Source organism: Nelumbo nucifera, chromosome 3, assembly GCF_055504915.1.
Source record: "Nelumbo nucifera cultivar China Antique chromosome 3, China Antique-T2T, whole genome shotgun sequence".
Lineage (NCBI taxonomy): Eukaryota > Viridiplantae > Streptophyta > Magnoliopsida > Proteales > Nelumbonaceae > Nelumbo > Nelumbo nucifera.
In genome coordinates, this window is record NC_142651.1 from 46,823,331 (window position 1) to 46,849,298 (window position 25,968).

At 36.6% G+C, this 25,968-nt stretch overlaps 2 protein-coding genes across 4 annotated transcripts in view; one reads left to right on the top strand and one right to left on the bottom strand.

Annotated features, from left to right (window-relative positions):
- The first annotated feature begins 684 nt into the window (after positions 1 to 684).
- On the top strand, positions 685 to 6,275 carry LOC104611482 (histone acetyltransferase MCC1-like). Of its 3 annotated transcripts, none has more exons than XM_010278564.3 (6): positions 685 to 873; positions 3,749 to 3,999; positions 4,094 to 4,238; positions 4,333 to 4,432; positions 4,515 to 4,743; positions 5,855 to 6,275. In XM_010278564.3, the coding sequence occupies exons 2-6, from the start codon at positions 3,893 to 3,895 to the stop codon at positions 6,036 to 6,038; spliced, it is 765 nt and encodes a 254-aa protein (XP_010276866.1). In that variant the 5' UTR covers positions 685 to 873; positions 3,749 to 3,892; the 3' UTR covers positions 6,039 to 6,275. The 3 variants fall into 3 exon arrangements, with proteins under 3 accessions (XP_010276866.1, XP_010276867.1, XP_010276868.1); XM_010278565.3 differs by having other exon boundaries at positions 753 to 873; positions 3,564 to 3,999; XM_010278566.3 differs by having other exon boundaries at positions 758 to 873; positions 3,567 to 3,999.
- An 8,054-nt stretch (positions 6,276 to 14,329) lies between these two features.
- LOC104611483 (uncharacterized) overlaps positions 14,330 to 25,968 on the bottom strand; it is a 126,037-nt gene continuing 114,398 nt past the window's right edge. Inside the window, exons 22-26 of the mRNA XM_010278567.3 lie at positions 25,773 to 25,916; positions 15,980 to 16,063; positions 15,720 to 15,899; positions 15,037 to 15,096; positions 14,330 to 14,950 (exon numbers count right to left, since the gene is read on the bottom strand). Of these exons, the coding sequence (XP_010276869.1) occupies positions 14,876 to 14,950; positions 15,037 to 15,096; positions 15,720 to 15,899; positions 15,980 to 16,063; positions 25,773 to 25,916 (543 nt within the window). The 3' untranslated portion in view covers positions 14,330 to 14,875. The remainder of the gene's footprint in view (positions 14,951 to 15,036; positions 15,097 to 15,719; positions 15,900 to 15,979; positions 16,064 to 25,772; positions 25,917 to 25,968) is intronic.

Consider the following 25,968-nt stretch of genomic DNA (forward strand, 5'->3'; position numbering starts at 1 on the left):
GTAAATGGATTGGATTGCAATCAGATTTGATAAAAGTTCGATTGGATTTGAAGACCATGGATTCAAATTAGAATTCTAATAGATTCATTTTAATTTTTTAAATTATAAAAAAAAATTAAAAAATTAATTACCTTTTAATTTTTATATATAATAAATTAATGTAAATATAACATACTGAATTTATAATATATAACATAATGAATTTAATCGGATTGAAGTTAAATCCAAACATACTAAATTTATTATATATATGGACAAGTGCGGATACACACCATGCAGAATTCTGAATTCCAGCCCCCCTACTACTAGACTACTAGTCCTCTCCCCCCCTATAAATCACATTCTGCCCATGAATTTGACATCAATTTACGGTCAGGATGCATTCCCCTTGTAGTTTGGGGCCATAAAATTCTGATCCGGGCTGGTTGGTCATTCTCCCTTATATATAACATAATGAATTTAATCGGATTGAAGTTAAATCCAATTCTGATTCGACTGTTATATTGACAAGATTTCAAAATCCAAATCCAATTACGTACAGCACATCCAAATCCGATAATCGGATCGGATTGTCGAATCGGGCTCCGGAGTTTCAGATTTTATATACAGGCCTAGTGGGTATGGGCTTACCGGATAAACCCGCTTCCTATTCCTTAACCACCAGAGGTAGGCCGAGCTGCGAGTCGGCTTTCGGAAATCAGAATCCAAATCTGGGAAACGCCCGAAACACCCACGTGCTCGCATTTATTCCAGTTGCCAAAGACGAATTCGCAGGGGAAGAACAATAGTAGAATACAACATCACCGTCAACTCTTTTCTTCTGAAAGTCCCAATTCTTCGAACGTTGATCCTTTTTGGCGTCCCAGAAATAAGGTACGAGTTTCTGTTTTTGATCCGGCTGGTAAATTATCATCTGGGTCTCGTTTTGTTTGACGTGAAACTTATACTTACCGATTTGAATTTCAGTTATTTTAATTTATTGATCCACCTGTTTCATCTTCGTCACTGGTTGATCAAGAGTGTGGGTGTTTCTGAATTGGGTTTCTTTTCCTTTTCTTTTTGTCCTTCCTAATTTTCCTTTAGAGTTACTAGAACACTGAAATCCGTGGTTTTTGTGTTTTAGTACTGGGAAATTGGATCTCTGTTAAGTGATTCTTATGATAATGGCTTTTCTGGAAGTGGGTTTCATGCCATTTCATGATTGTGGGTATGGTCAGAATGAACTGTGGTCTAGAGACTCAGATGATATAATGGGAAATCGGTGAGTTCTGTTTGTTCAGTCATTTGACGGACCTGGCTCTTCCAAGATCCCGTTAACTTAATTTTCTTAATTTCCTTTTTGTTATTTTATAGCTAAGCTGCTGAATTTGGTGTTTTCAAAGCTGAGGGATTGTCATGTTGGATACGATCAATATCTTGTGTGATAATGGTTTAAATTTTGTTGTTTTAATTCTCCATTTAGGTTATTTTGATTGGTTTGTCTATGCCTTATGATTAGTTACTTCTTGCTTCTTTCCCTTCAATCATTACGTTGGTGTTTTCGATATGGTCGAAAGGTATCATTACTAGGAAAAACAACAATGTTTGTCAAATTTTTATGGCACTTATGATTCTGATTGGGACTTCTTTGCTTTTATTGTTTGATGTTAATCACTATAAGACACCTTCTATCATTATGTCTGTCTTAGTAAGTTGTTTTTTTGCTAGGCTGTCTTATTAAGTAGTTCAGTAGTGATTATTGGTGATTTTGAGTGCCTTTTGTATACTGGTTTAGAATAGGGATTGACATTAGCCTCCTTTCTTTATAGATCATGTTCATCTTTAAAACAACAAAAGGCATAGACAAACCTATCAAAATAACCTAAATGGAGAATTAAAACAACAAAATTTAATTCAGTAGTTCAGTGAGATTTCAGCAGTACTGGTTTAGAATAGGGATTGACATTAGCCCCCTTTCTTTATAGATTATGTTCATCTTTGTTTTGGCTTTTCTTGATGGAAGAGTTCTAAATCCTCGGAAGACTCTGAACTTTCATTACTCTATTTATCATCAGATGTAACTTACATTTAAGAAGTGATTCAGCTATTAAAACTTCACTGCAGTCAAACTGTCAAAGGCATAGTATATGATAATAAGCCTTCTTACATAAATTGTAAATGGAAAAGATTCGTTCATTCACTCTTTCTTTCACAGAAAGGATTCATCTGTATCCCATTTTTCTTTTATGATAACTCTAATATGCATCTATTTTGCAGGTCTTTGTAATTATATTTCCTTTTAATGAAATACATTTTTTACCTTTTTTCTCAAAAAAATAACCCTAATATGCATCTATTGCTAGCAAAACAAGCACTTTAAAGGACCAAAATAATAGATCCATTTATGATGCTTGACTTTTGCAGAAAAGGGTCAATCAGCATCCCATTTTTCTTCTCTAATATCCTGATGTTGGCTACATGGATCTATTGCTAACGAGATAAGAATTTTAAAGGGCCCCTTCAATGTTGCCCTTTCGCAAAGAAGACTTAAGGAAAAGTCTGGTTGATCTAGTCTTTTATGTTGCTAAAATTTCATAAAGGGAGAAAAAAAAACCATGCTTAAGACAAGATGAGCAACTGAATGGAGATCCAGTGGCTAGTGATAATAATTTTATCTTGAATTGTGAGTTGGGAATGGAGAGAAGGTACGATTTTGGGGTGATAAATGATGTGAATGGGAATGCTTAACCTTGTGGAATGGGCTTTGGTACTGAAATAATTTAGGGACATGATCAGATTGGTCATAAAGAATCTATGGAATGAGACTTGAGACATTGATGTATTGGTTTATTTTTGTCTCCTTGGCTGCTTGGCATAGTTTGCATCTTTCTTTTTTCATGAGACTTTTATAACTCTTTTATATATTAATGAAATCAGTAGTTACCTAAAAAAAGGAATACTTGAGGAGGAATACGTAGTGCCAATCCACTTTTGTCGAGTTGGCTGTAAGGCATCCCTCGTATTTAGGAGATACAGGATCAAAATGTGGAAAGGCAGGTTCCCCACATTGTGTCCCAGTGGGCCCTATGTGCACCCTGTTGCTAATCCAGTGACTAGGTCTAGCGTATAGCACCTGGCCCCTATGGGGGATAAAGCTGCATCACCAGCATCAAGAAAAGGAGGAATATGTATGTAGATAGGGTTGGATTCTATTGTTATTTTATTCTTGTATTGGTAGGTCTCGTTGTATTACAATAGAATGTATATAGGCTATTTTTGTAATCTGCCCACATAATAAGGGGTATTTATGTAATTGTACATATCCTTTGCCCTGCTCAGTAAAACATACACTTTGGGGGTGGGGACACCCTCCCAAACTCTTCTTCTTTGTTTCATACCTGAAACCCTAGAAGGGTGACAATGTAGTTCAAATTTAGACATGCTTTATTGTGGAAATGTTGAAAAAAATTGGTGAATGCCAATAAAGAAAAGAAGAAAATAAAAACAAAACTTGATCAAGATATGTCAATTTGATGGAATTTGCTTTTTGACCATTGTGTTAAATTTTTACATACCTGCTGCAGCAGGAATTAGATTTTTGGTCATCTACAAGGGACTGTATATTTGTTGAGTAGCTGCCTGCATGAAGTTGGGAGAAATTAGCAACTATAAGTTGTATCATATCTCGAATTATATGAGGAAGCTTCTATTTGGTTTTAGGCATCAGTTAACATCCTACTTAATTTGCTTCTTCCCTTCATGATTACAGGAAACATGGGAAAACAAAGTGTTTCCATGCTTTCCAACAATTTCATGGCTGCTATTGGAGAAATGATGTAAATGGAGACAGAATTTCTTCTATATGTTCTCCAAAAAATCTTATGCTTGAAGGGGTTTAGCACCATAATCTTCAATGGTGGACCCAAAGGCCCAACTTTGTCCAAATATTGTTTATAGGCCTATAATGCCATCTGATCTTGAAGTTCTTGAGCAGATACATGCAGATCTATTTCCCATCAGGTAAAATTCTCCAAGATGATGCTTTCCCAGGTCTGTGCACATATTCAATATACATAAAACATTATGACTTTATTTGTGAGGATGTTGTTTTCAGGTATGAGTCCGAATTCTTCCTAAATGTAGTCAATGGCTATGATATTGTTTCATGGGGGGCTGTTGACCGTAATAGGCCTGGCTGTCAAAGTGATGAACTTATTGGATTTGTCACTACTCGTACTATCCCAGCTAAAGAAAGTGAAGTGAGCCTCTATCTTTGTCATGAGAAAAATATACTGATATTTTTTTTTGTGTTCAATGGTAATGATTTGTTGTAACCAATTATTTACCTGACAGATAGCAGATATGCTTAGATGTGACTCTTCACGGACAGATCAGACACTTGTTTATATTCTGACGCTGGGTGTAGTAGAGTCTTATAGAAGTCTTGGAATAGGTGAGAGTTTTCTTCTAGTCTGTTCTTTGTTTTATGAATTCCTCTTTGACCTACTAAATGGTTCATACTGTTGGATGTGCAGCTACTTCACTTATTCGAGAGGTTATCAAATATGCATCAAATATTCCTACTTGTCGAGCAGTCTACTTGCATGTCATTGCTTACAATGATCCAGCCATTCGTTTCTACCAGAAAATGATGTTCAAGTGCATACAAAGGCTGTCAAATTTTTATTACATCAAGGGTCAACATTATGATTCGTACTTGTTTTTGTATTACATAAATGGTGGCCGATCTCCTTGCTCTCCACTGTAAGTACAACATTCCTTTTCCTTCTTTATTTTCTATTTCCTTTTTCCAAAAGTTTAGAAACTGGTTAGTTGGTATCTTGTTGCCGTTGCCATGGAAATATGATTTGGTTGATCTTATTCATGTCATGGACAAATTATGAAGTTCTCTTGATTAGTTTGGGTGTTGGTAGAATTTATTACTTTACAAATGTAAGGCCAGTTTCTTACACCCCTATACATAGAAAGAGGAGCCATAGCTTTCCAAGTTGTTGAATCAAGGAAAACTCTTAATTAGATGGATGGAGGAGATTCATGGTTAATCCTGAAATTGCTTGGTGCAATGGTAAAATGTCAAGTGACAAGTGTGAACATATGAGTTCAATTATGGGATCAGCCACTTTTGGATATGGCAAAGGTTGGGTCCATTATCCGGGTCACCCCTTCCAAGATTCCATATAGCTGGAACCAACATTGGGCAATGGCCCTGAAAATGGCTCAACTGGGTTTTGTCTAAGTTCCTAAGTTAAAAAACTAACACAATGATGTGAAATTTCTTTTTGATAGCAATAGATACTGGGTATATTGCTCTCTTCTAGTATTGTGGGTATTTATTGTCTTTTGGTATTATTATACCTGAATTTAATTCTCTTCCTGCTTTAAGCCAGGTAGGTGTCTAGGTGCGCTTGACTTGTTATTTCCTTGGGAATCATTTATGCTCCTTAGAATTTCAATGGGCAAAACACAGCGTCTGACTACAGGCCAAAAAAAAACTGATTTAGGAACAACCGTCAGTTACAATATATTGCACATATATTATTACATATCTAGACAGCTTAGTAACAGAATATCAGTGTCAAATAGCTTTCCATGGTGGAGTTATGATTAACACATTACCTGTGTAATGACTTAATTATTAGCTTATGGATTTAAACATGAGTTGAAGGTGTCTCACGAAAGAAATCAGTATTATATACATTCTGCTAGAAATAGCATGCATTCCTTTGGTATTTCTTTCAAGGGGTGATTTTGCTTTCCTTCGCTGACAATATCGGTTTGTAGGACCATAGATTGGTCGCTACCTTTTGTTTGTCTTGTGACTACTTCAGAGTGTGTTTTTTATTTTCTTCTGCAGAGAACTTGTCACTGCATTGGCAACTTATGTGAGGAGCCTGTTCAAGTCCTTGACTGCAAAAATATGGAAGAAAGAAGAGAAGAAGGTTCCAAGATGGTTCAAATGTAAAGACACCAGTTGCCTTCTAGTCACACAAAACAAGAGAATCATCACAACTGACAGTACTGGTTTTCAGTGTGTTTAGTATGGTCTATGGTGATCCCACTTTGCTGCTGCCACTGAAAAAGAGCTCAAAAGCAACACATTGGAGTGATTTCATCCTCAGTGACTCCATTTCTATTCGTTATGCCCAGTAGCCTGTGTAATAATCTCTTCCTGTTGTAAGATTTATATTTCATTTATGTGTCAATCATAAGATGGCCTTGTTTATACAAACTCTCCTTGAGAATTTATATGTTTTGTGTGACTGATTCGCTGTGCATTTCCATGCTTCATACAATCCACATCACCATTATTATTGAACTCCACCAGCTTATTCTCATCATCACCTTACCCATTGTGTATGAATCCATAATATTCCTCATCAAAACTTGGAATCATATAAGCGACTTAGGTTGTTCTTGGGACGGCAATCATAGCATGAGACTTTGGATATTGTCACCTAAAGATGAGGAATTGGAAGTCTGTTTGAAACTTGGTTTTGGATCTGAGAAGGGAATTAACCGGGGCAGAACCAGAACCTTTGGGTGGTTTCTTTCTAAATCAACAGCTGAGGGAGGATTTTACTGCATTTAGTTGGATGGTGGAGCAAAGTTTCTGCTAAGTTTGAAGTGAATCTTCACGAATAATAGTAGTATGAGAAATCCAGGCCTTCTTGTATTGGGGGAGTTTTAAGGAACGAGGAAGGGAATGTGATAACTATGTTCTCTGGCCCAATAGAAGTGGGAGATTGTTTGAGGACCGAGGTACTAGCAGCCTTGGGAGGGGTACAAAAAGCTGAAGACACGAATATCAATAAGCTGGTTATAGGAGATTCTGAGATTGTAATGAACTGGTTAAAGAGACAACTATAGGTTCTGAAACTACAGCAATGAAAAAAGAAAGTTTAAGTGGCTGATTAGGGACAATGAAGTTAAATGCACATGGGTAAAGAGAACTGCAATTCTTTTGTAGATGGGTTAACTAGGCAAGGGGTGAATAAGGATTCTGTTTTCTGGGCTCAGATGTAATTGTTTTTCACTTTTTCTTCTTTTTTGGGTGTCTGTCGACATCCTTAGGAAGTTAAGATAGTTTAGCTCCCCTCCAGTTAAATTTATTCTGTTAATGAAATTTCTTGTTATTGATAAAAAAAAACAAATCTTAACGAATAATTGCCTAATCAATTTGTTGATTTTTGGCATTGTCAATTTTTAACTGGGATCCGTTCAATTTAACGATGTAATCTATGCTGCTGGACAGCCGGAAAGACATGATACCTGAAGGGCTTTGACTAGTCAAACCATTTGGGGTGAATTTTGATAAAGGTTACAACTTTTATGATACCGGTTGATCGGTTACAATTTTTTTTCTGGTGTCATAATCGAATCCCCAAAAAATTGAATTAAATGATGGATCACATTTTGAAACAAGGAAACGTGGCAAGTTGTAAGGCTCCTGGACTCATTTATGGCAATGTTATCAGACTGGAGATCGGCTTCTGTCAGGGAAGAGCCCGTTTGAGCAGTCTTTATTGCCTTGCATTGATAATATCTCCTTACGTACCTTATTCATGGGGAGATTTTCCCAAGGTTGCATATCTCCTTACGTACCTTATTCATGGGCACAGGTTTGCCCTGACAGAAGCAGATCTCATCAGACTGGACAGAAAACCAGAAAGGTCAGTCGACCAGATTCTTAGATGATTTTATTTGGAAAAGTCAAAAGTCAAAATGGGCACCAGTTCAACCACCTGGCCGGTCAGGATCTGACGGAACTGACTTATGTGTTATGGCTCTGTGTCACAGATGACCCAAAAGCTATCTGTAACCACATATGACATTAGGTCTAGGGTCCTCTTGCCACATACTGGAAATTGGAATTTAAGATCTTTGTGCCAAGAAAAAGAGAACGGAATTTAAGATCAGAGGCACGTTACAGTCTATTAAACCATTTTGCATTCGTCTGGGACATATATGCTTGGATAATCTTGGATATGGTGGGGTGATTAGGATATCTATTTATACTACTTTAAAAACCACTAGATAGCCTCAATAATATTTCTGAAATTTATTGAGGACAACATTTATCCTTATTTAATTTATTGATAAAAAATGAGGGTAAATAGGATAATTTGTAATTGATATTAAATGAGTTAAAAAGAGATAATTTTATGTTATTTAATGCATTCAATCTCCTCTCATTAAATCCAATATTTAAGGTATTAACTTGCATTCACCTTCACTTAATCATATATTTAAGACATTTTTGTTTATTCTCATCATTAAATTTTATTAATTAAATTAATACATAATAAACTAATAATTTCACTAATATAAAAGCTTATACTTTAAAATCTATCTCAAGAAAATAATGTTTTCATCTAAGTGGGTAAGAAATTAAACCACTTCAGGTCAAATGGGCCAATCCATGTTATCACAATTAAATGATAAAATTCAATAATAGATAAAATGTAAAAAAGAAAATTAAAATTAAAAAAACTAGAAACATTTTTAACATTATATATTCAGCATATTAAACAATAATAAGTATGAAAAAATAATAAATATTTTTATTAATGTTGAAAATAGAATATAAAATTTAGGGAAATTTCCCGAACAGTACCCTGTACTTTGGCTCGAGTGACAATTTTATCCCTGCACTATAAAATGTGACAACCTAGTACCCGAAATTTCCCGATCAGTACCTGTCGTTAATGGACCGTCAACCAGTGCATAAAAAGAGACAAATACCCATCTCATTTTCAATAACCGACTTTGAGTCATTTTCGAAATGACAAAAATGACCTCCACTATAATAACCTTTCACTACGAGTGGAAACCACTGTTCACTGCTCTAATCTTCCAAATAGCACAGTTCTCCCCGTCGGTGCTGATGAGCGGAATAGGCCGCCGGAAAAGCTCGGATTCACTCCATCGGAATTCAGTTCCAGAGTCTCATTTTAGGCGTTTCAATTGCTGCGGGAAAGCTCAGATTTGCTCTACCGTTGACTGATCGAACCTTCTTTTCTCTCTCTAAAGACTAAAGAGTAGTAATCTTTGACACGCCGGCAAAACTTTTTTTTTTTCTCAAAATCTCTCTCTCTGCAATCCTTCTCTGAGAAGAGAAGCCCAAGAGAAACATTGCAGAGTAGAACATTGTCTGAATCTGTCTAGCGATGTTCTGTTCTTTTCAGAGGAGAGTTGACTAAGGGTAAAAACTACAAAAAGAGGGTCACTCTGTTTGTGTGGGCTAGAGTAACTGGAAGGATTGCCATTTACTGCTCTGGCGGTGCTTAAGCACTGGTTTTGATTTGTAGAGGAGGAGTTAGGTCTCCCTGTTTACCGCTTTGTGATAATCTTACAACATATACAAGCCAAGTAAACACGGATCTAGAACATCTATCAGTTCCATAGTTTATCTCATCTCCTACAACCATAAGTGAACACCCAGTTTTGTAGTACATACTCAACTTTCATCCTGAGATTTTCACACCCATTTTCAAAGTAAATATCGTCTGAATCTGTATAGTGATTTTTTGTTCTTTTCAGTGAGAGTTGACTAAGCGTCAAAGAACTATAAAAAGAGGGTTGCTCTGTTTGTGCGGGATAGACTAATAGTAAGGATTGTTGTTTGGAAGAAGAGGAGTGGGGGATTGTCCAGAGAAAAGCGGTTCATTTTTGCTTAGTCTTTTTTATTGTTTTGAATCAATATAATCATACGAGGCGGAATAGAGGATTGAGGAGTCAAAATTTTCAACGAATTGTTGCAGCTTGGGGAGGCACGCATTTTGCACGCAAATAAGCTAATTTCTGTTGAGTTTTTGGGCGAATATGAAGTCACACAGTTGGCAATTCGGATGAAGTTATTTGTGATTTGAATTTGTCAGGTAACATAAGTATATGTTCGGGTCACAATGACTCCAAAAGTTTTATGAGAAGTTTCAACAATGGCTTCAGCTTTGGATGGTGACGATCTAGCGAGATAGCCGAGTAGCCGGAGAAGTTGGGGCTCAATGAGTCGCTAGGTCTGGAGCGCTGTACCGGATGTTTTTAGTTTGAGCGGGAGGCATGGAGATGATTAGGGGGAGCTGAAATGGGCTGCTATCGAGAGGCTCCCTACATACGACCATTTGAAGAGGAGAATGCTGACGCAGGTCCTGGATAGTGGAAGGGTTGTTCGAAATGAGGTTGACATTACAAAACTTGGTGTTGATGACAAGAAGCTGCTCATGGATAGCATCGTCAAGGTTGTTGAGGACGATATCGAGAAACTTCTTCTCAGGCTCAGGGAGCGAACTGATAGGTCTCTCTCTCTCAGAGTGTCTGTTTCATTAAATCATTTTATTAATTCTTAATTTTGTTTTCTTGATTGTTGCTAGTTCATTGTTTCTTGCAGCAGCTCCCTGTTGCCTTTCCACAACATCTATTAGCCAACATCTACCAGGCTCTTAAGTTCTTGCCATCACTCCCAATGAACCAGCAACAATCATGAAAAAAATGGCCCTTCTTCGTCAGTCAGCAATGAAGGAGGATAGGGAGTGACGGCAACAGCTTACCTTCAGACCGGAGATCCTCTTCACTGGTCTTCTAACAGGGAGCCGTCCGCATGCTCAGATCCTTGCAGGTCTTCCAACCCAGTACTGAAGATGAGCTAGTCTTTTACCCTTCTTTTATTTGTTTAAAAAGAAACGGATAAAAAGATCCAAAAATTATCAATAATGGTAACTTTGGCATTTTATAATTATTTAATTTGAATATGGTGTCACGTGATGGCACTGGTTGACGGTCTGTCAACGATAGGTATCGAATTGTTGCATTTGAAAAGTTCAAGTATTGGACTATCTCATTTTAAAGTTTGGGGACCAAATTGTCACTCCAGCCAGAGGATAGGGTACTAATCAGGAAATTTCCTTAAAATTTAAAACTAATTGGAAATAAAATTTAAAACCAATCTCATATCTAAGGTATATTCTTTCATCGCATCCTATATTTAAGATATTTTTTTCTTATCATTAAATTAAACTAATTAAATCTATAATATTAATTTTAATAGTATAAAAATAAATATTTTGAAAAGTAATTCGAAAACAAAACCATTTTCTTCCCTCCAATGGGTAAGCAATTCAAGTATTCAATCATTTGAGGTCAAATTGGTTAATAAATAATGTCATGATTAAATAATAAAATAAATAAAATATATAATACAAAAAAAGAATTGGGCATATCTCTAATATTGTATATTCATTATACTAAACAAAAATAAGTATGAAATGTAAGAAGTATTTTTATTAATGATGAAAATGAAATATCAAATTTAAAATCAATATAGAAATAAAATGATATCATAATCAAATAATAAAATTTTTAAAAACAAGAAATACAAAGAATCACTAAAATAAAAAAAATAGATAAACATTAGGGCACATATTAAATGTTATATATTTATAAAAAATAAAATATTGGGCACATCTCTAATATTGTGCAATCATTATATCGAACAAAAATAAGTATTATACATAGGAAATAATTTTATCAATGATGAAGATGTAATACAAAATTTAATGTCAACCTAGAAATCAAACTATTTTTCTTTTTGGGTGGTGGTTTATTGGTTTGGGTCAAATAGATTAATCAATGATATGATAGTTAAATAATACATCTTAAAAAAATAAAAAAGTACAAATAATCAAAATAATATATAAAAATATATAGTAATTATATCAAATAAAAATCAAGTGTGATAAGTAATTATTTATATAATATAAATGAAATATATAATTTAAAACTGATCAGAAAGCAATGTTATTTTATTATTTAGATGGTGGGCCAATGATCCAACTTTTTAAAGAAACTCATGATGCGATAATTGAATAATAAATATTTTAAATAAAGATAGAGCACAAAAAAAAAATGAAGAAGTACAAAATTTTATCAAAAACATTTGAGAACATTTCTAGTGTTGTATATTCATCATATTAAATAAAAATTATTTTTATTTATTCCAGAAATGGAATACAAAGTTTAATAATAATAATAATAATAATAATAATAATAATAATAATAATAGTAATAATAATAATAGTCTTTGTAATTTAAAATTTCCACGTGCAAATGCATGTACTTAATTACTAGTACTTAAAAACTAATAAATCCTATAAATGCATCAATATAAACAAACAAGAAACACATCTCAATAATTTTATGCAGAGTATGAACTACCAGGATATACTCAATTGATATTTGAAAAACAACTGACCAATAAGATGGAGTCATAAACATGGTAGCAAATAAGGGTTTTCTTTTATCAAAATTCATGGGTGGATTTTAATTGGTCAAAACTCTTTCCATACCATATCTTTCCCGCATCATAGATTTACCCTCAAAATATTGGGACAAATAGGCAATGCATGGATACGCTTAGGAAACAGAAAATACAAATTTAAAATCAACATAGAAATAAAATGATATCATAATCGAATAATAAAATTTTTAAAAACAGAAAATACAAAGAATCACAAATAAAAAAAAATAGAAAAACATTAGGGAACATATTTAATGTTATATATTTATAAAAAATAAAATATTGGGCACATCTCTAATATTATGCAATCATTATATTGAACAAAAATAAGTATTATACATAGGAAATAATTTTATCAATGATGGAGATGTAATACAAAATTTAATGTCAACCTAAAAATCAAACTATTTTTCTTTTTGGGTGGTGGTTTAGTGGTTTGGGTCAAATAGATTAATCAATGATATGATAGTTAAATAATAAATCTTAAAAAAATAAAGAAGTACAAAAAATCAAAATAATATATAAAAAATATATATTAATTATATCAAATAAAAATCAAGTGTGATAAGTAATTATTTATATAATAACAATGAAATATATAATTTAAAACTAATCAGAAAGCAATGCTATTTTATTATTTAGATGGTGGGTCAATGATCCAATTTTTTAAAGAAACTCATGATGCGATAATTGAATAGTAAATATTTTAAATAAAGATAGAGCACAAAAAAAATGAAGTACAAAATTTTATCGAAAACATTTGGGAAAATTTCTAATGTTGTATATTCATCATATGAAATAAAAATAATTATTAAAATAAAAATAATTTTTATTTATTCCAGAAATGGAATACAAAGTTTAAATAATAATAATAATCGTCTTTGTAATTTAAAATTTCCCCATGCAAATGCATGTACTACTAATAAATCCTATAAATGCATCAATATAAACAAACAAGAAACACATCTCAATAATTTTATGCAGAGTATGAACTACCAAGATATACTCAACTGATATCTGAAAAACAACTGACCAATAAGATGGAATCATAAACGTGGTAGCAAATAAGGGTTTTTTTTTTTTTTTATCAAAATTCATGGGTGGGTTTTAATTGGTCAAAACTCTTTCCATACCATATCTTTCCCGCATCATAGATTTACTCTCAAAATATTGGGACAAATAGGCAATGCATGGATATATATATATTAGCAATTCTTTATTTTTCTATTTTTTGTTTTTATTTTTTGGTTGATACAGAACGAACGTTGATCCATATCCACCAATACTCCTTGATACTATTGCTCCTAGATAATATTATACACCATATTAAACCATGCACAACTCCTTTAAAATCTGATAATTATACACCCTGTATCATATCAACATTTTGAACCTAGATTTGATGAAGTTTTTTATTTTTATGTTTTACTTCTTGATGGAAAATTAATTAGATGGACAATTTAACTTTACCAAAACAGGTAACTAGGTAATAATCTCCACTTTCTCCATTGTTTCTGCTGTCGAACTGCTTTACTTCTCAAAATTATCTGGTGTAAAATATTATTACCTCTCTCCATATCAAAATTTGGGACGGTCATCACCGGACATGTTTGATGTTTCATAGAATATCTTGAAGCACTTTGTGTGCACTCTCCAGAAAAGAAGATTCCTTTAAGGCTTGAATAGAAAAGTAAAGAAATAAATAAAGATCTTGCAATCCATCCTGTGCAATCCCCAACACCCCAATACACACACGGACAATAGTTTTCATAAATTAATGCAACCTAGGCAGACTCTCTAGAACAAATCTGATGGATATGTATGTTTAGCACTGTTCCACGATGCAATGTTCTTGTTGTCACCAAAACTCAGAAATAATTATCTGAATGATTCTGGTTGTTTGTTTCAAACAGAATAAATGCTGGATGGATCTGGAGTGCTAAAAAAAAGAGAGATCCAACAATTGATTTTCAAGCTTCAAACAGAAACATATTAATTGATTCCATTGAATACAAAAAACCATCACCATTGCTGGGGAAATATCAAGCTTCTACACTGATTGCTCATTTAAAAAGTATGAAGTTACAATTGTGAGAGTACGCCAGCAAATTAATTGCAAAGACAAACAGATTGAATACACAAAAAGAAAAAGCTGAGAGGAAATTTGCCTACAAATAAGAACCATAACCAAAAAAGGTGCAAGCACTAGATAATTCTATAAAAGAGGGAGGGGGTGCTAATGGAGAGAAAAAAAAAAAGGAAGTGACGACCTTTGTGAATCAAAGGGAGAAGAGAAATTAAAGATGAGAAATGCAATGTCAAATTCAAGCTCTCAAGCTCTCACTACTATTGCCTACTAATGAGGAAAAGTTTAGCTTACGGGGGAAGAAAAAACAATAGCTGGAAAGTTGTAGAGTATAAAGAACTCATAATTGTAGGGTTGAACTCTCACAGAAAAAAAAAAATAAATAAATAATTGAAGGTTTTGAATGTCACTCACAAGGTATGAGAAGAGGGAGAAGATGACCAAATAAAATGTAGACAGGAGACAGTAAAACCTTTGTAAAGATAATTCCCATTATATCAAGATTGACTAACATAGAGGACAGGTACCAAACCAGCCATTTTTCCATCCCTTCCAGGGCGTTTCTTCTTGACCTGAAATATGAATGGCCAATAAATCAGTGGTACTAATTCCAATTCAGATTTTGATGACATGGATTTTAACACCTTAGTATACTTACATAGAACCATCCATCCACCTCGTATTCTATTTCAACTTCCTCTCCTGCTGTCAGGTTGAGCTGCAGAAAGATTATCCCAAAAAAATTCATTTCAGTCTAAAATATCTAGTGAAGTTATTTTTCAATGAGACCTGGCTGGATGGGAAAAACTAAACCATAGATCCCATCTTATTACAAATCTAATTGTGGTACCAGTATGTTGTTTGTGGTCATTCCAAGTGATCTGATGCCTAGGCCCAAACTAGGTGTTGCTATAAATAACCATAAACAACCATACATTACATACATACATACATACATAAGCTACTAAATTACACATCTATTATGCAATCACATATTAACTATAAGCTACTAAATTACAAAATAAATCAATAAATGATTTAATGATAGCTTACACGACTTTTGAATAAAAAATGACAAGATAACTTCCATGGTTCAATGCAAAAGTACACATACGGATTAAGAGACTCATAGTAAGCCAAAATTGGTTGCACATGCTTGTATTGATACATGAAAGGGAGCATAATCACTTGTTTGCCCCCATTATGATGTCACCTAGGTGATAGGCCTCAAAAAATGCCAGGATGGTTGCCTAGATGATACTTTGACTACACTGAGTCATCCTTCTTGCTGAAAACATGGGTACCTTAGATTTTACTTTTTCACTCAAAAGGTTAACTTACCTCATCATCACCACCAGCAGTGAAGTCATAAAGTGCTTTTCCAAACTGTGGATTTTCGGAAGAACTTGGTTCATCATCTTGTGATCCAAAACTTTGCGTGCCATGCCCAGCTAGTGAGTTCTCAAATGACTCATATCTCTGCGTAACAGATGCTGAATATGATGGAGGGTCTTCTCTAGCCTGAAGATGGAATAGTTAGAGTTTGCAGATATCATCATATAATATAAACCAATTGGAATGAAGCATATGTAGGATCTAACCGGAGAACCAAGACCCTCGGATTTTGATGCAGAACCAACAGAGGGACCACTAAATCTGCTGGCAGCTGGTGCTGATAATTTCTCCTGTCATAAACAATTAGAGTTGTGTGAATATAATCTCTTACAATCAAATATTTTTTGGTAATAAATAAAAAGAAATTTCATTAATGATTAAAGGAAAGTACAGCTAAGGGTTGATTAGAAATCACCCGACAAGCAGAAAGAAAAACAAAACAAGGAAAACATACAACAAGAAAATCATACAAGTCTTTCAGCTCCCCAATTCCAACTAACACTGACAAAAAAACAGCCCCAAAAGAGTCCTTGATATCATCCAGAAAATCTGGCAGAATCATGATCCAATCCAGAATCCTGCTCCCAATGATTGAAGCAAGACAATTGTGACACTTGTTGTGGTTTTCAAATATTCTTCTGTTACTCTCCTTCCAAAGCTCCCAACAAATTGCAAAAGGAACACAACTCCAAACTATCTTTGCTTTTCTGGTTTCATACAAAGTAGGCCAAAGATAAAAAATTTCTTTCAGTGATCTTGGAGTTCATAAATCCATTTTGAACAGATAAAAAAGTAACACTAAATGATCTTCGAGTAGCAACGACCAAAACAAAAGTGAAGATGATCTTCCTCAAACAGACACAAATAACACTTTGTTGCCAACTGAATACCCCTGCTCTTTAATATGATCTTGGATGGAGAATGCTGTCCAACACAACCAACCATACAAAAGCCTCAACTCTGGATGGAATAGGATTGCTCCAAATATCTTTAACCTCTGCCTTTTCAACTTGATTTCTTGCGAAGGCTCTGTAAACAACTTCAAGAGAACATCCCATTTCTACTCTCCTTCCACCACCTTGCATCCCCCCTTTCTACTTGCATCTCTGTGGCTTGCAATTTACATTCCTCCACCTCCCAGTCAAAAAGCAGCCTTCTAAATTTTGGGCACCCAACAAAAGAACCCTGAACGACTTCATAGCATTGGGTAATTGATATATTTTTTCTGCTGAAACTATACAATCTTGGACATGGCTCACATAACTTTCCAACTCCCAACCAATCATCCTACCAAAATTTTATATTTGACCCATTTCCAACAATATAAGAAACATAATTCAAGAAATCTGAGTGAAATTCCTTTCCATACACAAACTCCATAGAAGACTTCACCTCCTTTGAATCCCACTGAAAATTCACAAACCCGTACTTGCATGCAATCAACTTCCTCCACAAAGACTCTCTTTCACTCTCAAATCTCTACAACCGATTTCCTAATTGTGCTTTATTAAATAATCTTACCCTTCTAATCCCCAACCTCCCCATCTTGTTTGTCCCTACACACCCAATCCCACTTCACCAAATGATACTGTTGGAAAGTAGAAGATTGACTCTCTGATTGATTCTCCATAATTTTAGGTCCATCAGTTTAGGAAACATACATAAGTTAGTTTCCTAGAATCATCGGATATCCTAGAATCATGGGATATTAATTGGAGAATTCCACTGATATAGAAATTAGTTTTCTAGGAAAAGTTAGTTTTCTATTTTATCACCCTATAAGTTAGCTCTGTAATTCTATATAAAGCTGTACATATGCTCCTTCCAAGACAATACAATCAATTCATTTTTTCTCTCAAATTCTCACATGGTATCAGAGCAGGTCACGACCTAATCTACACATAGTATCGACTACTTGGAGACTTTTGCACCAATAGAAAAGATGATCACTATCAGAGTTTTATTATCTCTTGCAGCCAGTTACTCTTGGCCTTTGTTTTAGATGGATGTTAAAAATGCCTTCCTCAACGGAGACTTGTAGGAAGAAGTTTACATGTAGTTGCCTCTTGGATTTTATGGTGCAGAAACAGGAAAGAAGGTTTTCCGGCTGAACAAAGCCTTGTATGTACTAAAACAGTCCCCCAGAGCTTGGTTTGATAGATTCAGATAAGCCCTTGAAAAGTTTGGTTATGTATAGGCCTAGTCAGATCACACCTTGTTTATTGAGAAAGTGGATTCTTCCTTAACCTTGCTTGCTATATATGTGGATGATATTGTAGTGACAGGGAGTGATAACAGTGAGATTGAGTTTCTTAAGCAACTCCTTCATCAAGAGTGTGAGGTAAAAGATCTGGGATAATTATGATACTTATTGGGTATTGAGGTAGTTAGGTCCAAGCATGGGATTTTTGTTTCTCAAAGAACGTATGTTCTTGACCTGTTGGAAGAAATTGGGAAGTTGGGCGTTAAGCCTGCTGACACACCTATTGAACAGAATTACAAGATCAGTGCAAAGGGTGGAGAGCCCCTTGAAGATAAAGCTATGTTCCAATGGTTAGTTGGAAAACTCCTCTATCTTTGTCTCACACGACCGGACATCAGTTATTCAATCAACGTTGTTAATTAGTATACGCATTCTCCTAGAACTACTCACCTACTTGCAGTTGAGAGGATATTGGCATATTTGAAGAGGTGCCCAGGCAGAGGTGTTCAATTCAAGAATAATGATCACATGAAGATAGAAGTTTACATAGATGCTGATTGGGTTGGGTGTGTTGATGATAGAAGATCTACCTCAGAATATTGTGTTTTTGTAGGAGGTAATCTTGTCTATTGGAGGAGTAAGAAACTTAATGTTGTTTCTCGTTCTAGTGCTAGTAGAAGATCAAGACTGCAATCAGTCTTGAACCCTAATAGATTTTAAGTTTAGAAAAGCAGAAGAAAAGTAAGAAGAAGAAGGAAGAGAAGAGAAACAGAAGAACACAAGGGTTTGAAAGAAGGGACAGATTCTAACACATCTGCCGCTGCCACTCTCTTAGTATTTATAGGTTATGTTCAGCACATAGAGGAAAGGACAGATCTGCCCTTAGTACTTACATGACAAATAAAGTAAATAAAAACTGAAATAAACAACAATTGAAATAACAAACTGACCCCAATTGACACTACTATGATTGAAACAAATAACTACACATGCTGTCCTACGAACACAGTGGGGACCACTGCTGTGGGGCCCACATCAGTGTTCTCTATACTCCCCCTCAAGTTGGGAGTAGATATTTATCATTGCCAACTTGGATAGGTCTGTCTCTAACTTCTTCCTTGGTACAGCCTTGCTAAGGATATCCGTGAGCTGCATATTAGATGTGATATACGGGAGACACACTTCTTGTGATGTGACCCTCTCTCGCACAAAATGTCGATCAACTTCGATATGTTTAGTTCTGTCATGCTGCACTGGGTTGTGGGCTATATTAATAGCTGCTTGATTATCACAATACAGCATTAAGGGCTTTTCATAGTCAATACCCAACTCTTCAAGTAGTGATCTCAGCCATAAGATTTCAGCCACTCCGTTATCCATTGACCTGTATTCCGCTTCAGCACTAGAGCGGGAAACAACACTTTGATTCTTACTCCTCCAAGAGACAAGGTTACTTCCTACAAGGGCACAATATCCAGAGGTAGACCTTCTGTCATCAACATTCCCAGCCCAATTAGCATCTGTATAGACCTCCACCTTCATGTGATTATTGTTCTTGAGCAGTATACCTCTACTCGGGCATCTCTTCAAGTATGCTAATATTCTCTCTGCCGCAAGGAGATGAGAAGTTCTAGGGGAATGCATGTACTGGCTAACAACACTAACTGCATAACTGATATCTGGCCGAGTGAGGCAGAGATATAGGAGATTTCCAACCAACCGTTGGAACATAACTTTGTCTTCAAGAGGCTCCCCGCCCTCTGCACTAATCTTGTGATTCTGTTCAATGGGTGTATCAGTAGGCTTAACACCCAACTTTCCAGTTTCCGCCAACAGATCTAGAACATATTTTCTCTGAGAGATAAAAATCCCCTGTTTAGATCTAGCAACCTCAATACCCAAAAAATACCGTAGTGCACCAAGATCTTTCACCTCAAACTCTTGATGAAGGAGCTGTTTGAGGGACTCAATCTCATGGCTATCATTTCCTGTCACCACAATATCATCAACATATACTACAAGTAGTGTCAGAGAGGACTCCACCCTCTTGATGAACAATGTATGATCTGACTGGGCTTGTATATAACCAAACTTTCCAAGGGCTAATCTGAACCTATCAAACCAGGCTCTAGGTGATTGCTTCAAACCATACAATGCCATGTTCAGTCGGCAAACCTTCTTACCTGTCTCTGTATCATAGAATCCAGGAGGCAACTACATGTAGACCTCTTCCTGTAAGTCTCCATTCAGAAAGGCATTTTTAACATCCATCTGGAACAAGGGCCAAGAATGATTTGCTACAAGGGATAACAAAACTCGAATGGTGGTCATCTTGGCTACTGGGGCAAAGGTCTCCAAGTAGTCTATACCATAAGTCTACGTGAACCCCTTTGCGACCAACCGGGCTTTGTACCTTTCAATAGAGCCATCAACATTATGCTTCACAGTGAATACCCATCTACATCCAATCGGTTTCTTTCCTTTTGGTAGGTCAACCAGTGCCCACGTATTATTCTTCAACAGGGCATCCATTTCGACTTGCATTGCATCTTTCCATTCTGGAACTGATAAGGCTTCTTGCACTGTTCTTGGAATAGGGACATTGGCAATGGAAATGAGATAGGACCGGTAAGAGGGAGATAGGCGATCATAGGATTAGAACTGTGAGATGCTGTGAGCTGTAGATGTGGAGCGATTCCGTTTCCCTTTGTGGATGGCAATAGGGAGATCAAGGTCATCCACAGGAGGGGAAGTGGCAACAGTGGAAGGTGTCTCAGTAGGCTCTGGATCAGGAGCCGCAGAAGGAACTGGAACTGGCCGGGACTGCCGATGATTAGGATCAACCTGCCTGCATCGCCTGTGATAGACTCTCAACTCCTGATCCCTCTGACCACCCTCACCACTACAGCCTTCATCACCCAGTGGAATAGGTAAAGGAACAGCCCCACTCCCACTGCACTCCCCCTGAGGAAAGAGACTCAAAATCCCACTCTCACTGCTCTCCCCCTGAGGAGAAACCCTAGGATAATAGGGTGTCTCCTCAAAGAAGGTGACATCCATGGAGACAAACCTTTTCCCTGAAACCGGATCGTAGCAGTAATAACCCTTTTGAGTTTGTGCATAACCGAGGAAAATGCATTTGGAGGCCTTAGGTTCAAACTTGGAATGATGAGGCCCGAGAAGCTGAACGAAACAGGTACAACCAAAGGTTTTAAGAGGAACAATGAACAACTCCTCGTCTGGGTATAGAAGGGAAAAAGGGGTTTTCATATCAAGAACCTAGGAAGGAACCCGATTAATGAGATATACTGCCGTGAGGATAGCATCACCCCAGAAGCGAATAGGTACATTGGAGGTAAACATAATGCTTCTAGCCACCTCCAAGATGTGCCTATTCTTCCTTTCGGCAATGCCGTTCTGCTGCGGTGTATGAGGGCAAGTGCTCTGGTGAATAACTCCATGGCTAAGAAGGTAGGAGGTCAATGGCTTAGCAAAGTATTCCTTTGTATTATCAGATCTAAGGACTTTGATTTTGGCCCCAAACTGAGTGAGAATCATTTGATGGAAGTTTTGGGTCATAGCAGGAACCTCATCCCGAGAACGCATAAGATAGACCCAAGAAAAGCGGGTATGGTCATCAACGAACAGTAGAAAAATCTGTACCCACCCATAGAAGAGATGTGATATGGCCCCAAACATCAATATGCACAATATCAAAAGAAGAATTACTCCTTTTATTACTCAAAGAATAAGAAGTTCTACAATGTTTGGCAAACTCACAACTCTCACACCTCAACTTTGATAACTCAACAGACTCAAATAAAGCAGGAAACAGACTCTTCAAAGACCTGAAAGACAAATGACCTAATCGATTATGCCAAAGCATAACCGGACTCACAGACTGAGAAACAAAAGACTTCTTATCCACTGACTCCTCCCGACGAGAACTCTCTCCAAGTAGATAGATCCCGTTCGTCTCACGGCCAGTCCCAATCACCTTCCTCGTCTCCAAGTCCTGAAAAACACATCGGTCAGGGAAAAATGTTACTGAACAGTTCATGTGTTTGGTAATACTACTGACTGAAAGCAGGTTAGTATCAAGCTTATGAACATGCAAGACAGAAGATAAAGAGATAGTATCTGATAGCTTGATGTCACCCTTGCCCGAAATGGGAACAAGAGAACCATCAACTATGGATACTCTATCTCGGCTAGAGGACAAGTGATAAGAAGTGAACAATGATGGCAAACTAGTCATATGGTCGGATGCACCTGAATTTGTTACTTAGTAGTGGTCAGTATTACCTGGAGCTGAAGCATGGTAAGCTGAGACTCAAGTACCTGAATGTGCAAATGCAGATGTGGCAGGAGCTGATGGTGACTGAGACGGCTGAGCTGAACTCCCAACTTCCTTTTCCAACTGTATGAGAGCAGCCCAAACAGCGGCTAAGGTCTCTAGGGATGTGCTTGATGAGGATGCTGAATCAGTGTTCACGGCCACATGAGCATTACCCTTCTTATTTCTTAGTTTTGCTGGGACCAAGTGAGGATGTAGCCTCCAACAAGTATCTTTTGTGTGCTTGGGTTCTTGCAATGTTCACATACCAGGTCCCGTTTATCTTCCTTCTTCCGGTCCCTTTCTGGATAACACTCTGACTTAGGTTTAACAGCTGTCAAGGCTGGGAAAGGGGGCTGAGGCTGCATCATGACTTTTCTCCTGGTCTCTTCACTATGCACCAGGGAGTATGCTTGAGAGAGGGTCACACTATCTCTGGTCAGTATCTGTTGCCGCACAATGCCATATTCTGAATTCAAGCCAGCCAGAAACTCAAACACCCTATTTGTCTCGACTTGCTTTCTGTGAGTCTGTGCATCTTTGGGACTCTCCCACTCAAGGGTCTCTAGATGGTCAATCTCATGCCACAAGGATTTCAAGGTAGAGAAGTAGACAAAAACTGGCTTCTCTCCTTGTTTAAGGCTATTCACCTCACACTTCAGTTCATAGGCTCTGGCAACATTAACGGGTTGGGAATAGGTTTCTTTCACCTCACACTTCAGTAATTTCGGCTGATATGTGGTTGCATAGAATTACACAGCCATGCCATAACCAAGTAGTTCTCTTGAACCCACTTGGAGTATGTTGGGTCCTCCTTGGAAGGTTCTTTCACATCTCCAAGAGGTAACCCAGTTTTCCCCTTCCTCCAATAGCTATCATGGCTGATTGAGCCCATTCCAAGTAATTTGACCGATCAAATCTCACAGTTGTAATCTGAAACCCGGTTTCAGATACACTACCATAACTGCTGTTCCCAAAACTACTTTCTCCCTGATTTTTAAACTTCATCTTTGGTCAAGAATCAGTAGCTACAAACTGTTAGAGCCACTACACCAGAAAATAACACTTGGACAGTCGGTCAAAACCAGAAAACAGTATGAAATCAATGCAGGTCTGATCTGAAACCAATCTATAATCACAGTATAAGCATGAACTAATGCAGGCCTGATCTGAAACCAATCGGCAATCACAGTATATGCAGGAAACCAACACAAATCTAATCTGAAATCAATCGGCAAGCACAGTACCAGGCTGTCTGTCAAGTTTTTTATCCCCTAGAAGAGCAATCTGAGATGCTATTTTCTGAAACCAGCTTAGAGAGCAATCTGAGATGCGGGAGCAGAATTAGGGTTTCAATCGTAGGTCTGAAATAAGTGCTCAGCCACACTCTCCAAGCAGTCCGTACAGTTAGGACCTGTCGTAGGGTCAATATGAAACTCTAAAACTGATCACCTCTGAGAAAAGGGGGTTCGACCCAACAGTCAAACCCTAGATTAAAGAAAAAAAACCTTAAAGCAGTTCGGCCTCTCCTAGATAGGTCCAACCTATCTCGACCGATAGCAGTCTCTGGAAACTAAATAAAAACTTACTTATGGAATGCTGTTCACTGCCTTCAAGGGTTACCTGAACCCTAGCCTTCGCTGCTTCTTCCTGATTACCAACTCTCTGCAAGTCGCGGCAAGTCCTCAACAGCTGCAAACCTCTCCTGGTAATCTCCAAGAATCAGTCGACGAATACTTCTTCATAAGCTTCCAGCCCTAGCGAGTCCTCATGTGGTCGGCTGGACTAGACACACATGAAAAGCCCTAGATTGGCTCTAATACCAAGTAGAAGATCAAGACTGCAATCAGTCTTGAACCCTAATAGATTTTAGGTTTAGAAAAGCAGAAGAAAAGTAAGAAGGAGAAGGAAGAGAAGAGAAACAGAAGAACACAAGGGTTTGAAAGGAGGGACAGATTCTAACACATCTGCCGGCGCCACTCTCTTAGTATTTATAGGTTATGTTCAGTACATAGAGGAAAGGACAGATCTGCCCTTAGTACTTGCATGACAAATAAAGTAAATAAAAACTGAAATAAACAACAACTGAAATAACAAACTGACCCCAACTGACACTACTATGACTGAAACAAATAACTACACATACTGTCCTACGAACATAGTGAGGACCACTGTTGTGGGGCCCACATAAGTGTTCTCTACAGTGCTAAAGCTGAATATAGGTCCATGGCAAATGGTGTGGCTGAAATTCTATGGTTGAAATCACTATTTGAGGAGTTGGGTATTGCTTATGAGAAGCCCTTAATGTTGTACTGTGATAATCAGGCTGCTAGTAATATAGCCCATAATCCGGTACAACACGATAGAATTAAGCATATTGAAGTCGATTGACATTTTATTAGAGAAAGGGTTGCATCTCAAGAAGTGTGTCTTCCGTATATCACCTCTGACATGCAGCTTGTAGATCTTCTCACCAAGGCTGTTTCAAGGAAGAAGTTAGAGGCAGATCTATGCAAGTTGGGAATGACAAATATCTATTCCCAACTTGAGGGGGAGTATAGAGAACACTGATGTGGACCCCAATGATGTGGTCCCCACCGTATTCGTATGACAGTAGTTGACAGTTAGTTATGTTAGTTATTTCCATTTGTTAGTTGGTAGTTTATTTCAGCCTTTTGTTATTAGTTTTCTTTTATTATTTTGCCATGTAAGCAATAAGGGTAATTCAGCCTTTTACAGTCATTCGAATATTAATATAAATTATAAGAGTGAGGCGGCTATTGCAAGTCACTCTCTCTCTTTTCTGAATTCTCCCTTCGAGTTCTTCTTCTCCTCTTCTCCTTTTCTCTTCTTCTTTACAATCTTTGTTTGTCTTTTTCTCATTAAACCTAGGACAGATTGTAGTCTTGTTCGACTACTCTTACAAACCAAACACAGCCTAATTGTTGTTTTTTTGTACATCATTTCATGTACCTTTGAAGTCCTTCAATATAATCAGTTAATTTCTCTCAAAATAAAATTTTCATATATTAGTTTTTAATTTTTTGACAAGTTTGTAAAAAAAAAAATCTTTACAATCTACAAAATTAACGATTCAATTCAATTCAACCTTCTCTTCAATTTATGAAATGATTATGATTTTCAGAACTTACTAGCATATGCTAGCCTAACAATTGAGTCCTCTCTTTATTATAAATGATATTCTTTTCTTATTCTATGTTCTTCTATTAATAAAATACAGCTAATGAAATAATACAGTTGTGTTTGTGTTAAACAATGTAATCTGGCAATTTCCAGAATACAAAAGCCAGCACATGGTGAAAGTTCAGGAATATTGGTTCAAAATGTAATCTTGAAGAAGATGTTCCAAGGAAGAACTTCACAAGTTCAACCTCATCTCCGTTTCTCTTAAGTAGATAAAAGATCCATAAGCAATTCCATGGTGTTTGTGGTTCAATACCGAGGTTTTTGAAGCCCCATAGCCAGATGGTCGTGAACTGAACAATGATGGGTAGCTCATCCCACCAAAATGGGATGATATGGAAGTCTCAACTGATCCTGTTGACTCAGGAGAAGATGTTCCAGATGACCTTGCATCATCTTCCTGTAAAATCAAATTTAGGTTATTTTCATCCACTGCCTTCCAGAGATTGGTG